Here is a 15,475-nt window from a genome sequence, read left to right as displayed (position 1 = left end):
TTATGTGCTTCTAAAGCTTGAGATGCTACCGTGTTCACTCAGTTGTTTGCCCTTGATGTGATGTAGAATGTTTTATTGGGTTTATACAGCATCCATTGCAAAGACAGTGTCTGAAATCTCATTACAAGACTCAATTTGTCCATCAACAAATGTACAATTAAACCAGTATGTCAGGAAGAAGATAAACATTACTCCACCTATTGATTAGCAAAAATAACTGCCACATCTTTACTGCACTTTCCCAAAGACATTTATAAAAAGACAGGAATTAAAACATTCAATCAACTCTTCACCAGTGATAAATGGATTTCTTGTTATATTAAGGGTCATGCAGTAATATAACAGCAATAATAGAAATATACAACAAAGAGGAAAACTACTGAGAAATTTAGTTTTTCCATTTACATATTCATTATATACACAAGAAGTATGTTAGCATTGTGGAGGAAAATTACCTCACTATTAATGAAGCAAAATAGTGATTAAAACAGCAACAAAAAAGAAAGCTTACAGTGTCGACTAATTTTCAAATCGTGGAGAAGACAAACCAAATATGGAACAATAAAGAGAACTACAGTAAATACACCACACAATAGGTTACACCAGCTGTCACAACAGTGAGTCAACCATTTATCTAAACAGCTGTTGTTTGCTGAGGAAAATCCTCTAACTCTTGATGTCTCTCCTAACTTCACACAACTCAGCTGTAGATCCAAAATAACAAATGCCAAGTCCAGCATAGAGTGGTTGGGTGAATGTAGTCTGGACTCTGTGGAGGACAGTAACAGTTTCAGATATTTCATAGAAAGACAGAATACCTGCTCTGTGATCCAGGAACACTCCAACTCTGAAGGACTGACGGCCTCGTATGGTTTTTCTATTGCCTTTGTGTTTGAAGTTATAGTTGCCATTGGAGCAGCACTCCAATACCCAGGACTTCTCATTGTCTCCAAATACACTTTCCTTTCCGGTTCTGGCAATGTCCTTGTATGCAACTGCTACTGAGACTCCCAGTCCACTCCACTGTACTTCCCAATAACAACGTCCAGTCAGCTGTTGTCTACTTAGAACCTGAGCATTGTACATGAATCTCTCTGGGTGACCAATATATGACTGTGTGTCTTTCACTGATGTGGCTTTTCTGTTCTCTTCAGATAATACCAGTCGTGTGTTTGCTGTGTTTGGATTCAGTGTGAGCTGATTCCTCTGAACTGCATATTGTGAAAGTTCAGCTCTGGTCTTTGGGTCTTGAGGCAGCAAAACATCCACTTCAGTTACTGTCATTGAGATCTTGTTCCATTCCTCAGTGGATGTTCCTGTTAGTTTGCCTCCGGCCTCCGATACAGCTTTTGAAACGTTCTCAAAATATTGCAGAGGATGAGTATTGGAGCTAGGTAGGGGACATAAGGTACATTTGCTGAGGGGTGGCAACGAGACGTAATTGTGAAGAAACTGGATTTGATCCTCTGTGTGTGAGAGTTTCTCCAACTCAGTGTCTTTCCTTCTCAGTTCAACGAGCTCCTGCTCCAACTTCTCTTTAAGCTTTTTGGCCCGACTCACTTCAGTGAACTGCTGGGACCTGATCTTACGCTTCACAGCAGTGCTTCCTCTCACGATGACATTGACCAAGTCAGTGGACAACTTCTCAGTGTTTGTCACTGCTTTATCTGCAGAGCAATTTATAGCCACCACCTCCTGCTGAAGCATCTTCACGTGATTCTCTTGGTCCCGGATTCTTCGTTGGATTTTTTGCCGACTCAGGCCGAGCTCTTTCTTCTTGTTTATCATTTCTGCTTCAGCAGAGACTGTGTTGTGGCCTTTATGTTCATCCATGGAGCAGAGATAACAGATACACTGTTGATCAGTGAGGCAGAAAATCTTCATCACCTCATTGTGACGAGAGCAAATGTTCTCTTGAATATTTGCAGATGGTTTTAGCAGCTTGTGCTTCTTTAACGGAGCAACCTCATAGTGAGGCTGGAGGTGCTGCTCACAATAAGAGACCAGACACTGCAGACAGGATTTAGAAGCCTTTCGCTTTCTCCCAGTGCAGAAATCACAGGCCACATCTCCAGGTCCGGCGTAGCAGTGATCAGCTGGAGCAGCTTGGAGTCCAGTCTTCTTCAGTTCCTCCACTAAATCTGTCAACACAATGTTTTTCACGAGAGCAGGCCTCATTTTAAAGATCTGTCTGCACTGAGGACAGCTGAGGATGTCGTCCTTTTCCTCTTCATCCCAGCGGAGTTTGATACAGCTCTTACAGTAGCTGTGTCCACAGGGAATAGTCACTGGATCCGTCAGTAGATCCAGACAGATTGAACAGCAGAGTTTTTCTCGGTCGAGCTGATCTCCTTGCTTCGCCATGTCCTCTCTCACTGATAACGCATATCATAGAGTTTGGGAATATAACTGATGACCAAGGCAGGGACAGGGAGTGGTTTCAGGTTTTGCTTCATTCCAGAAAGAGGAGTGGCTTGAAAGAGGTGGCCTATGTTCAACCATTATTTATATGTTTACATTGGTGCCTTTGTTGTTGGGTAAAACATTGTGGATATTAACAAGGAAAACAAACCACTATCTTCAGTCTTTGATTCATGTAAGGAGTGGTCTGAACATCAGCTCTGTAGTTTAGCCAAAAAACGAATCACTCTTACATGAGACTACTTACAAAAATGAAATGACATTAAAGGTCATCCTCTTATCATGGAAGGAACCTAAGACATATTAGACAATTAGACCCACGTCCATTAAAACATTTCTGTGGGAGTGTTTATTTTGTTAAAATAGTTTGACGTATTCTACAAAAGCTTTGACAGAGTTCTTGAAATGAACACACAACAAGAACTACTGAAAAAAAACAAAAACTACTTTATTGACTGTCTTTGTTCCATTTCAGATATCCAGTTACTAAATTCTGGTAAAAGACTTAGGGATGACGGAGTGGTTTTAAACTTCCGCTTCATCCCAAACCAGTTTTTCATTTGAAAACACTGATCTCACTGGGTGTACGTGTTCAGTGTCTGTGTGGGCAGAGGGAAGATTATATGGTCTATTATTTTAATTAGTTTCCTCTTTCCTTTAGTGAGAATCAAAACCAAACGCAGCCCATGTTCCAATAATAGAAGCTGCTGGTTTGATGTGGGCATGTTGCTTCAGGCACCAGTGAGATACTGGAATACAATCCAGGAAATTCTGTTTGAGTGACTGAATGATGAAGGTGGGAGCGACAGATCTGGATCTAAAGTTTTTCACAGTTAAAAGCTGTAAGCATCACAAAAGGGCAATGTCTGTGACTCAGTGCCTAAAATTAGCACCTTAGTTTCATCAAGATCATGTGACGTTAAATGGACATGTAGATAGATCCGTCTGAAGTTATTTATGATTTAGGGTCCTGGTTCTAGAGTTGGCTTCTTAAGACATTTAACTAAAATCAAGAAAAGAGATCAAATTAGCAGACCTATTCTTTCAGCCGCTTTTTGTCGTCAAGGTCCATTTTAAAATATAAATAATTTTCTGACGATGATGCTAGATGAAAGGTTATGTGGGACAAAAGGTTTCACACTTCAAAGGCCAGTAAAAGGCCAGTAAAAGCACTGGTCAACAAACAGAGATAATCTTTTAATTTTAAGAAGCATAATAATAGAAAAGAGTGAACAAAGTCCTCTAACAGAACAACACCTGTATGTTATTTCTGGCCTCTGTTAAATAGCTCCATGTCTGCTGGGTGAGTTTTGTGCTTTAAGAAGTTTGGATGGACGCGCTGGACCTTGCTTACGGTCTGCAGGGGTCGGTAAGGGGGCGAGTGGGGGCAGCGGGGCATAGCTGGGGGGCAAGACGTGGCCTCCTTTACGGGAGAGGAGGCCGATCTCTCTCCTGAGGGCCTCGGCCTGCTGCGACTGTGTTTTCACCAGCGCCTGCAGCCTTCGGATCTCCTCCTGATCCATACGCCTCCTGTAATCCTGGAACTGTCTGCCCTGGATGCAGCACATACGGACAAATAAAACTCACACATGTATGTTTAATGACTGTATATAAAGATGGACGACGCATCTCTGCTTCCTCCCACTGTGCAAAAACAAAACCTCCAGGATACAGGAGCTGCTATCTTGTGCTGGTGACAACATTTGGAGTTTTTAGTTTTGTCCATTTGTCCATGTCCTAACATGGAGGACCTGTACCACAGCCAGCCACTAGGGGGCGATTCAGATGTTTTGGCTTCACTTTTGGCGAGCTGTCATGTTCATCTTTATAGTACAGGTCCGAGAGGGGACATGGAGGAAAAAAAAATCTTAAGGTTGGGAAAAAAAATTGTTCTTTTGCAAGATCCCAAGAGACTTTCTCGAGAAAGAAAATTTCTTGAGAAAGTTTTACAAGATCTCGAGAAACTTTTGCAAGATCCTGCAAATTGCTGAGGATTTCACAAAAGTTTCTCAAGATCTCGCAAGATGTACTTTTATGAATTCCCAAGACCCTTTCTTGAGAAAGTTTCTCTCTCGCAAAGATAGATCTTTTTTTTTTCAACCTTTAGATTTTTGTTCTCCATCTTCCCTCCTGGACTCTGTAACAGTCACAGCTCTGCAGAGACTTTAAGCTGTTTTTTTAGCTCGTCGTTTTGGCCTTACAGCACATTTTTTGAATGATTCGCTCTGATAAACTCACTGTGCACTGTCTGTCCAACACCAAACAGCAGACAGACATGTTTTTCTCAGGAGGTGGTGGAGACCAAACCAGAGCTAAAAAGGAGAGTGAGCTTTGGAACATACTGGACACAAACATGACTCCATGATAATTACAATAATGTTGCTGGATGTGTAAATGTGTTCACTGTAACAACTTCAGAAGGTCATATGTCAGAGCTGCGTGTCCAGTGATTTACTTTGAAGATTTTCAAAAGATAAATTACCATTTTCTTCTGCCTGGCGTTGAGTTTATGGTCCAGCTCCTTTTTCTGGTCAAAGAGGTTTGTAACACTGAGGAGACGTTCTGTGTTACACTTGGTCACATCCATCAGAGCCTGATGCGCCTCCTCGACCTTTGCCTGGATATCACACACACACACACACACACACAATCCAGTAAAAGAACAAACTTATAAACTTATTTGAACCTAAATTGTTTTTTTAAAAGCAAAATCTTGAGTTTGAAACAGCTTAGAAGCAAACACAGCAGTCATATAGATTTCTTACACTTGTAAAGCACACACACACACACGCACACATACTACACACACACACACAGGTCAGCGTACATCCCACTGTTTGATCTCCTTGGCGTACGCTGCCTCGCGTTGGAGTTTTTCCTGCTTGAGCTCCTCCAGCGTCCTGTTCCCCGACAGTGTCTGCAGAGCCTCCACGTCCACCAGCCTCCCGTACTTCATCAACATCAGCTCGTTGCACTGCTTGTCCAGCACTGCAGCACCACACAGACACACACACACCAACACACAGATCTCATGAACACAACTCTGGATTTGTTTGTCATCTGTTGGTGTCTCGTGTGGCGTCTGAATTTCACACATCGCGTCTTTACCCTGGATCTTTGTGTCCATGTCCTTGCGGTCGTGGATGAGCTTGACGTGCTGCTGCCGGGCCTGAAAGTACAGATCTCTCTGCTGGTTCTTCTCCACCTGTAGCTGCTTGATCCGCTCCTGCAGCCTGCCCAGCTCCGTCCTGTCCAGAACCAACGCCGGGCTCAGATCGGACGGCACCGAGTCGTTAACAACAAACTCGATCTGGGAGACAGATGGAGAAGGTGAGAGGAAAAGGAAACGATGCAGAGATGCAGGTTTAAAACTTCCCAAAAATGCTTTTAAATCTGTTGACTGGAGCTTGAGTTTCAGTTCAGTTATTCATTTATCCCAGATGGGAAACTTGCAGTCAGGTGTCGACAATAAAAGACAACAATACAAAAGTATACTAAGTAAGCACATAAATATGACCTAAAATATCTCGAGTACACGGTGCAAAAACAACAAAACAATCTCTGGAATACTAGTTGCAAAAAATAATGTTAAAAGTGCTAAAAAATTTCATTTACACTGAATTACAAAATTTAGCAGGTTTGTTGCACAAGGAACAAAGGAGTTTTAACTCCTCTTGCACTTGAACTGTGGTACTGTAAACCTTCGGTCTGAGGGAAGAGTTTCAAACTGAACAGTGACTTTGAAACTCTTCCCTCAAGCTGAAGATTCAGAGCGTAAAAGGAGCAAAAACCCTCCTTTGTTTGAATTTGTTTTTTGTTTTTCTCATCAGTTTCTGGCTGTTTACCTGGTGCAGCCTGAGAGGAACCACCACATCCAGCTCGTTCATCTTCTGCTGTTTCTCTCTGTTGACCAACTCCAAGTCGTCTTCCACTGTTTTTCGATTGTTCTTCACCGTTTTTTCCTGCAGAGCCGAGAAAAAACAGCAGAACACGTGTGAGGATGTCTGTGAAAAACAGAGCATATGGTGACAGAAACACGTCAGGAGACCGAATGATGAAAAGCGAGGTTTGACCTTCTTGGCGAGGGTGTCACACTCCTTCTTCAGAGCCTCGGCGCTCTTCTTCTCCTCCACCAGCAGTTCCTCCAGGTCCAGGCGACGCTCACGAAGCTGCAGCGTGTTTTCAAACAGCTCTGGGTCGCAGCCTGAGACACACACACACAGATTCATACTTAAAGTTAAATCATCAATCAAACAATCATCTTCACTCCAACAGTTCGCCATGAATGGATGTAGCTAACGGCCTAAATGTAAATAAAAAGACTGATGTGGCCCTTTGAGTGCTGAAGTTAAATACTGGACTTTTTCCAGCACAGAACCAACCCGGAGGACAGACGCTGTCGTCCAGAGCTGCTCCTCCTTCCTCTGAGCCGCTGTCAAAATCATCATCGTCCCAGTCGTCGTCTTCATCCGAGTCTTCATCGCTGTCTGCTTCTTCTTCTGCAAACACACACCAGGATCAGAAAAGACACGATACACACACACACATTATCACGTGATCACACAGTCGTCCAACCTTCATCTCCGGTCTGCTCCTTCTTCTTGACACGTTTGATCTTCTTCTTGAAGACTTTGGTCAGAAACTCTTCACACTTGTTGTTTTCGCCCAGCGAGGCCTGGAAGGCCGTGATCAGAGCTTTCTCTCTCTCCTGCAGTTTGGCTATGTCTCTCTGCTTCAGCTCCAGCTGTTCACTGCATTCCTCCAGTTTGGACTGTCGGGAAACAGACGAGGACAAAACAAATAACCACCTGATTGGAGGAAGACATTGTAATTATATTTTGTTATCTGGTGGTTGCCTGAAGGATGGAGAATAAATATCTATGGTCAGCAATTCAAAGACCATCCACAGTTACTTCGCACCGTGATGCTGTTCTCCTCCTTGATGCGTCCGTTGAGCTTCTCCTGCAGGCTGTCCTCCCTCCTCTCGAACTCCTTGAGGAGCAGCAGCTCCTGGTAGAGCGTCAGCTGATGGAGGTCGGCCAGTTTCAGCTGCCAGTCCAGACGCAGCTTCTGGTGACGCAGCAGCAGCAGCTCTGCGTCGAACTGACACACTGAAGTGTCCATCTGATGATTTTGAAAAAATGATGCACGGTTAATTCCAGATGATACTGTGTTAATTATTACACATATTTAATGAGGATGGCAGACCTGCTCCAGCAGGGAGTCCTGCTCATGCAGCAGCCTGATCTCCTCCTCCCTCAGCAGCTCCTCCTCCAGCTCACTCAGCTCCACTCCCTCCTCCACTGATGTCTCTTCTTCTCCTCTCTCCTCATCATCTTTCTCCTCCTCCTCCTCCTTCATCTCCTTCTCCAGCTGCTCCAGCAGCCGTGTGCTTCCCTCCTGCTCCTCCTGCTGCACGCCCTTAAAACTGTTAAAAAAATCATAAGGTCAATGAAAACATTATTCGTTTGACTTGGTCTTGGATCTCAGTAAAACCTGGTTCCTGTACCTCTGTTCCCTCAGGACCCGGTATCTCTCCAGGGTGGCCCGGCTGTACTGCAGCCTCCTCTCCGGAGTTTCCTCTGGTAGTACGGTCGGCAGGGCGGGTGGAGGCCGGTGGAGATGGACCGCCAGACCATGCTGGACCTTGTGGAGCTGCTGAGCCTGAGCATGCAGCTGAGACACCAGGCGAACCTTGGAGTCCCGCAACGCCACGATACGTCTGTTCATCTCAGTCTGCTTCTCCCGGATCTGGAGAGAGTCAGTAAATAAACTTCTGTTGACCAATAATTCAAACCCAAAGATATTCAGTTTATAATCACATTTTAGAAGCAGGAACCAGAGAATATTTAGAATTTTTGTTGAATAAATGACTCAAACAATGAATGAATGATCAGAATTAATCAAAATTTAAAAAATCTTTTCTTCTTTTCTTGCTTCAAATGTGTGTGTTTGTGTGTGTTTGTGTTTACGTTCTCCTCCAGGCCAATCAGCTCCGCTCTCTTCCTCTCAGCGTTCATCCTCAGGTGCTTCGGCACCGTGAAGTCTTTGTCCGACTTCAGCTTTAAGTCTCCAATGTTCTCCTTGGCTTCACGGATGGCCTGCACGTCCCGCGGATCCTCACAGTTCTGGTCTGGTTTCTCTGCGTAACTGAGGCACCGACAACATGTCACAGTTTCGCCCCAGCATCGCAACAGTAAGGGGGTAATAACTGTCGGACGTGACACTCACAGTTGGGCCCATTCCTGCTTCCTCTTCTCTATTTTGGCTCGAGCTTGTTCAGCTTTCTCCGCCGCCTTTCGGAGCCTCTCCATCTGCCGATCTCCCAGTTTAACCGCTGCTGGACGAGCCACCTTAGGGCGCAGCACCTCCCTCCTCTGGAGAACACACACCAGTCACTGCGCGTCTCTGACAGGTGAAACAAACACACCAGCACCTTTCCTACCTTCTACTATAACGCTGTCTTTTGCCGGCTCGGCTCTGGATTCCTGCGCTCCGGAGCGGCGTCTCTGTCTCTGTCCGGTCGGCTGGAGGTGCTCTGACGTCGGAGATCCGCTGACGGTTTGGCGAGCGTCGGCAAACGGTAGGTGGAGAGTCTGTGGTCGGTGCGGATGGCGACCACGGTGACCATGTTGGCCTCCAGAGAGTCCCTGAACCTGAACACAAACACAGGAGTGGAGGTTTCATTCTGAGTGGAAGCTCAGTCTCAGTCTCAGTGTGTGTGTTCAGTCAGTACCAGTCCTGTAGTTTGCTGAGTCCTACGCAGGAGCGCTCCTCCTCCCAGCCCAGCTGCTTCCTGACCTCCATCACCCACTGGGACTTCACCCGCTCTGCCTGTTCATGGAAACGCCGATCCAGCTGCAGCTCCTACACACACAAACACACACACCACTGCATTATCATACACGTATTCCTCGTTTAGTGTTGTTCTCACACCAGTGGATGTGTTCTGTACCACAGGTGTCAGCGAACGTGCTCCGGCAGACTCTGGTTGTGGTTCAGCAGCTCTTTAAACTTCTTCTGGAGCTCAGCCAGCTTCTTCCGCTTCCCTGTGATCTTCAGCTCGGCCTCTCGACGCAGTCGGTCCTTCTCTAGCTTCTGTTTAGCCGTTTCTATGCTGGATGAAGAGAAAGAGAGGAAGGCAGAACAAACACAGTTATCTGCTTTATGAATAATTCTAATAAATAGAAAATGATGATTCACACTCACCTGTAAGCTGCTGGGTCTTCAATGTCCTGGGCCAACACCTCATTTTCAAGACCCACCTGTCAGAATAACATGTTCCTGCTGATGTGGCTAAAGGCCTCAATCAAAAACATGTGACGGTTCAGACCTCATTTAGGTGCTGGACACCTGAACTAAAGCCTGAACTGAACAAATGAAACAATCAAATGTTTACCGACCCTGGGCGAGGGAACCTTGGCCCTCCTCCTCTGCAGGCTTTTTCTGCAGCTCCTCTGGAGGGAGCAGGCTGAAGGAGAAGATGTTCCCGTCGTCTCCGGCCGTCAGCACAAAGTGGTCGTCGTGGCTGCAGCGGATGTGCCGCAGGTGTCCGTACTGGGTTGTCGTGGACGCTCAGAGCCCAGTAGGCCTGCATGGAGGTGAGGCTGTGGTCAGCGGGCTGCAGCAGGTAAACCCTGACGGACCCTGAGTGCATGCCGCAGAGCAACAGCTGCCTGTCGGAGCTGTGAAACAACAAGACAACAAAGCTCCAGGTGGGACACTTCAACTACCGTCGACAGGTAGCACTGTCGTGGTTCAGCGTGATACTACCTGAAGGTGACGGAGCGAATGGGGTCGTCATCTGTGTTGTGAACGGGCAGGAAGTCAAAGGGCTCATCCTGTCGTTCGTCTGGATCCTCATCCTGATTCTCAGAGAACTTACAGTGGTACAGGAAACCTGAGTCAAAGCCTCCCTGCAGCAGAGAGAGAAAAGAGAAAAATACAAGAGCCATAAAAGAGATTCAAGCCTCCTGCTGCTCCCACGATCCTGCTCAACAGCTGCTGTTACATTTCAAATGTATTAGTATGTTCAGATCTTCCGGTAGTTTACCATTGAGAGCCAGAACTGTCCGGGCTGTGAGTAGAAGCCACAGTAGAGAGGACTCGGAGGGTCGGGGATGTAGATAGGTGGTAACTCCTCTTCTTCCTCCTCCTCTTCCTCTTGCTCCTCTGGCTGCTTCGACTCTTTCAGCCTCTTCCTCTCTCTCCTTCCTCTTCTTCTCCTTTGCGGCTTGACGTCTCGCGATCTCCTCCTCTCTCTGAGACACAAAAACACTGAATTAAAACAGAAAATGGTCTGAAACTGAAGTGAAATCAAATTGTTTCCAATAAAATCGTGCAGCTAAAACAGACCAAAGCCCACACCTTGATTCGAAGATTTGATGCTCCTGAACCTGAAGGATCTGCCGGGGCAGCTTCGGGCAGCTTGAAGGTTTTGGTCGGCTTTCTGGGCGTCCGGATCAGGACTGTGCACCTCGACCACGTGACCGCTCTGACACAGGATGAGCAGCCTGTTTTTCACCCTGGGAAGAAAAAAATGTAGAAGGAATCAATCAGAGATATTTGGGGCGAAACCGGGTCAGGTCAGTTATATTTCCTTCTGACAGCAGCGAGGGGGCCGGGGATCAGACTTACGTGGGAATGAGGGTGACCACTCCAGGCCCCTGCACGGCCCCGGGAACTTGGACGAAGCCGATGGGGTTGTATTTTTCGGCCGGACGGTGAAGAAGAACACTGTGCAGTCTGAGCTCTGAGGACGAAACGATAAATAAAACACTTCAGAAACGAAGAAAATAATGACCTCCATGACTTAGATGACGCCCTCGCTGATAAAACATTTCCCGTGCAGTCGTAGGTTTTCTACACTCTTACCCCCGTGGCTAAGATGTCTCCATTTCTCTCATACGCCACAGCAGTTACAGGTGCATTATGGGGCTTGAAGGCTTGTTTGAGGCGCAGCTTGGCGTCTCCTTTGGGGCTGCGCCGGCGACCACGTGCAGCCTCTGAGGGTCGTACAGCTCCAGCAGGGACCACACCGTCCTCAAAGCCCGTCACCAGTAAACCTCCGCTCTGGTTCACCTGAGGATGAACCCCAGAGGTCAGTTTCCTGTCAGAACTCGTCACATGTGGAGGTGTGAGTCACTTTCATACCGACCAGAGGTGGAGCCCAGCTGAGAGCAGTCCCACCCTGGTTGAAGCGGCTGGTGGTCAGTTCTCGTTTGGCCAAGAAGTCAAAGACTTTGACTGAGCCTGGAGAGCAGAGAGAGACGCAGCAGCTGTTACTGTGTGAGTGTTAGTGAGTGTACAGGTGTGGAAAGGTGCGCGACTCACGGTCCAGAGCGGTCGTGGCCATCAGGTAGGATTTCTTGGACACGTCCAGGCCCTGGATCGGACCGGAATGGAAGGAAAACAGGCACTCAGGATCCGGAGTCTGGAGACACAGACGGTCACTGACATAAATGCCTTTTAAGAGTTTTTAAGGATCAGTGGGAGCCCTGTTTGGAACATACACATCTTGAATAAACAAAAGTAATGTGACAGTAAGTGAAAATTTACCGTGTAGGTGAACGACAGATCCAGTTTCCAGATGGCTCCACTGGAATCCTACAGAGACCACAGAGCAGAGAGATCAGGACTGAGGTGAGACCGGATCTTTTATAAAAGATGGTTTTAGTGGCTTTTTGTCGTCTGACCTGAGCGAACCAGATGAAGGAGTCGGGCAGGGAGCTCCTGGTCACAGACGAGAGGCAGACGTTGTGTCCGACCACCATCTCGTTCATGGGCTCCATCTCAAACCTGCTGCTCTCGCTGTTGCTGGCCGGCGTCGATGCTCTCAAAGTCCCAGCCCTGCAGGAGGCACAGTCGTAGGCCGACTGGTTACAGAAATTCTCCTTCAGCACCATCGTGTGAGGTTTTTTTTTCTAGGTGTCGTACCGGACCACTCGTCAGAGCCAATCGTCATCAGCTGTCCATCCTCGAGAGCGAACGGCTGAACCATCCCGGCGTGGCAGGTCCGACCCTCCTTACGGCAAATCTCCACTTTAATGGCGTTTCCATCCCACAGCAGCAAGTTGGTGTGCCGGACACCACCTGACGGGAAGCAGCAGACGAAAACAATCTCACCACACAGCAGCTGTTCAGGAGCTTTTGATCACATCACATGAGCTCCATCAGCAGATGAAGTCGCCCAGTTGTCGTGTAGATGTTTGTATTTCTATTTGTTTGAGAATTTACTGATGAAGACCGTGTGGTGAGATTGTAACGCTGCTGTATTCTTTTAGACAGAGAACGCATTTTAGATTTTGTTGTTTTGAGCTTAAAAGCTCATTTCAGGACTTCAGCACAGACCTTTCCATCAGGAAGCTCCACGTAGCCCTCGATATCAGTCGCTGCCATTTTCCCAAAATGCCCCATGAGCCCCTGCAATTTAAGACCTGTGAAGGTGCTCGCCATTTTCCAGAACCTGACAGAGAGACGGAGAGATTTTCACCTCATGAAAAAGGAAAAACATTTAACATGCTGCAGGGTTCATCAGTACTTGATGTGTCCAGATCCCGACGATGTGAGCAGTCCTGGGTTGTACGGGGAGAAGCTGACTCTGTAGACCTCCTGAGAAATGGCCTTGCAGCTCAGCATCACCTCCTCCTGCCTCCAGTTCCACAGCGTCAGCATGTAGTCGGGCGCGCTGCCCACGCTGGCCAGCAGGCTGCCGTCGTGGTTAAAGTCCACGAAGCTGTACGCCCGCTCGGTGCCGCCTACACACACAGACACACAGGATCAAATAAATAATAATGTTAAATATTAGTAAACGTGGAGAGAGGTAGAAGTGATCGGTGATATTTACCTCTGAGGATGCGGTGCGGTCGTAACGAGGGATACTCATATACGATGATGTTGGGCTGGTTTCCCTTCTCTGCTGCGACAAAGTACTGTTTGCTTGGGTGTGTCTTTACACACACACACACACACACACACACACACAAAGATATAAAGAAATTTTAGTTTTGTTTTTGTATTAAGAGTATTTTTGAGAAATTGCAGTCAGATGATTCTTGATCGTCTGAGAAAAAAAAGCTTTTTCTGATCATTTTTCAGTGAATCATTGTTCACTTTAACTCTTAACTTTGATCATTTGAATATTATTAAATCATATTGTGTCATGTATTGTATCATGTATCTTTACTTTTACTCCTTCTCACAAACTTATCAATAACAAACAAACACAAATACAAGAAATACAAGAATATAAGACTCGCAGTTTGTCGGCCATCTTACCGTGATGGAGCCGATTCCTCCTCCGCTGCAGGAGCGCAGGTATCTCTGCTCCTTGGTGGAAATGTCGAGGAGGACGAGGAGGTTTCCTGCGATGAAGATCAGAGTTGTGTCGTCCAGCAGCTGCAGGTTTGACCTGCGCGCCGCTGTCGTAGCTGAAGGAGTGACTGAATGTAGAACGAGTGAAGGATCAAGATCTGTGCATGATTAGTCATACTTATAACCTGTATATCTTTGCTTATATGATACATAATATACAGATAATGGCTGCAGATATTTGCACAGTACGCTTACAAAGTCTCTAATTACCTTCATTTCTTATTTTATTTGCATTTATTTCATTCAAATTGTTCTTTGGGTGCAACAAAAATGCTAACTAACAAAAACAAGCAGGGACAGGACTGAAGAGAAGAAGAAATGGTGGAGATACTTCAAGGAAGGATTAAGATCTTTTCCTTACTGAGATTAACATAAACCGTGTGAAAAGAACTGTGTGTTTTTACAGGAAATCATTTCTCAGAGAAGGATACGAGAGGTGCAGGAGGTTCTCTGGATCTCAGAGTCGGGGTGATGGACGGTCTGGAGCAGAGATCTTCATATTCGTAGTACATGTCTGCAGAGAGGCGATGTTTGGATTCCTCCTCAGCCTCCTGCTGCATCACTGAGTCCTCAGTATCACCTGCTGTGAGAGGGCAGCAGACTTATATTAACTTGTGTGTTTTCCCCAAATATAAACAGCATATGTAAGAAAGAAGAAGTATTATTCCCATGCTTTTTGATGGTAATTCATTGTTCTCTAACTGGCTGCAGAGGAAATACAAAATCTTTTACTAAAATTGCTTCCTCCACAGTTTTTCATATTATTTAACTTATTAAGAGTTCATCTGCTTTCAGTGTCATATCTTTATGCTTATAAATACTGATACTTGATTCACTTTAATTTCAGCTTACATTTAAATTAATACAGTTCAGTTATTACTAGCAGTTCAGCTTCATATTGTTGTTTTATTTCTACTTTCAATAACTTTTAAACGTTTCAAATGAAAATTTCCAGCAGCATCAGACGGACTTTAGCTTCTCTACCTTCAGTGTTTTCTCCAACAGAAGCTGTGTTTTCCTCCGCCATTTTAAATCATCTACTGCTCTGTCTTTTCCACAATCTGTAAAATAAACAAAGGAATTTATTATTCAAAGATATTTCCAACTCGACCAAACTGGCGTTAAATGGCACTGACTGTGACAGCAAAACAAAAGACAGCGTTAGCAACTACATGTTCAGTTATTCCCTGTCGAGCTAACATTTACTAAAACGTGTTTAATTAATCTATAAACCTTATTTAGTGTCTGCTACCTGATAAGTTTATGTCTGTAGCTGACGCCCAAAGTCCGTTTAGTTTGGAGGTGTTGCCAGGCAACACGAAAAGTGAATTTTTCCCGCAAAGCCTGCTGGTTATGTAGTTCAAAACCCATTTCTTAGTGTTCATTGCAGATGAGCTTTTGAGTCCATCTTCAGACAGAAAAAAGCGATGCATTTTATTATAGAATTATATTTATCAAACAATTATAATTTTAATCTTATCATCTCTCAGTAGGCTAAATTAAAAAGATAAATAAAGTTAACTTCATAACTAAAATGTTTTTAACGTTGTTTTAGGTTCTGAACTCCTACAGTTGATTCGCTGTAACCATAGTAACGAGGTTTATGGCGCGCTGTCCCTTTAAATACCACTTGTAAACAAACATGGCTGCTTCACAGCCGCGCAGAGACCTCCACAGACCA

At 45.5% G+C, this 15,475-nt stretch overlaps 2 protein-coding genes across 2 annotated transcripts; both read right to left on the bottom strand.

The window, feature by feature from the left end:
• Positions 1 to 56: 56 nt before the first annotated feature.
• Positions 57 to 2,486, bottom strand: LOC108889334 (tripartite motif-containing protein 16-like). The gene has a single exon (XM_018685727.2). It carries the CDS (start codon positions 2,362 to 2,364, stop codon positions 667 to 669), a length of 1,698 nt encoding a protein of 565 aa, XP_018541243.1. The 5' UTR covers positions 2,365 to 2,486; the 3' UTR covers positions 57 to 666.
• A 365-nt stretch (positions 2,487 to 2,851) lies between these two features.
• On the bottom strand, positions 2,852 to 14,010 carry LOC108889328 (cilia- and flagella-associated protein 44-like). Its single transcript, XM_051067349.1, is given in 39 exon segments — positions 2,852 to 3,974; positions 4,904 to 5,038; positions 5,249 to 5,409; positions 5,530 to 5,731; positions 6,267 to 6,383; positions 6,495 to 6,625; positions 6,804 to 6,920; positions 6,997 to 7,192; positions 7,342 to 7,545; positions 7,630 to 7,849; positions 7,931 to 8,172; positions 8,394 to 8,571; positions 8,653 to 8,796; positions 8,892 to 9,077; positions 9,158 to 9,288; positions 9,394 to 9,538; positions 9,631 to 9,686; positions 9,825 to 9,872; positions 9,874 to 9,981; positions 9,983 to 10,106; positions 10,195 to 10,337; positions 10,475 to 10,682; positions 10,818 to 10,946; positions 11,059 to 11,171; positions 11,296 to 11,399; positions 11,402 to 11,451; positions 11,453 to 11,502; positions 11,579 to 11,673; positions 11,755 to 11,854; positions 11,980 to 12,027; positions 12,117 to 12,240; positions 12,242 to 12,281; positions 12,367 to 12,513; positions 12,768 to 12,886; positions 12,962 to 13,178; positions 13,268 to 13,370; positions 13,699 to 13,842; positions 13,844 to 13,862; positions 13,979 to 14,010. Coding segments are annotated over 39 exon segments (5,103 nt in total). The 3' UTR covers positions 2,852 to 3,701.
• Between the last annotated feature and the right edge of the window lie 1,465 nt (positions 14,011 to 15,475).

This window comes from Lates calcarifer, unplaced genomic scaffold (genome assembly GCF_001640805.2).
Source record: "Lates calcarifer isolate ASB-BC8 unplaced genomic scaffold, TLL_Latcal_v3 _unitig_1525_quiver_1281, whole genome shotgun sequence".
Classification (NCBI taxonomy): domain Eukaryota; kingdom Metazoa; phylum Chordata; class Actinopteri; family Centropomidae; genus Lates; species Lates calcarifer.
This window is presented reverse-complemented; position numbering and strand designations above follow the sequence as displayed.

What these genes read in the sequence shown, in the direction of transcription:
- LOC108889334 (XM_018685727.2), bottom strand. Translation starts at nt 2,364, where the DNA reads ATGGCGAAGCAAGGAGATCAGCTCGACCGAGAAAAACTCTGCTGTTCA.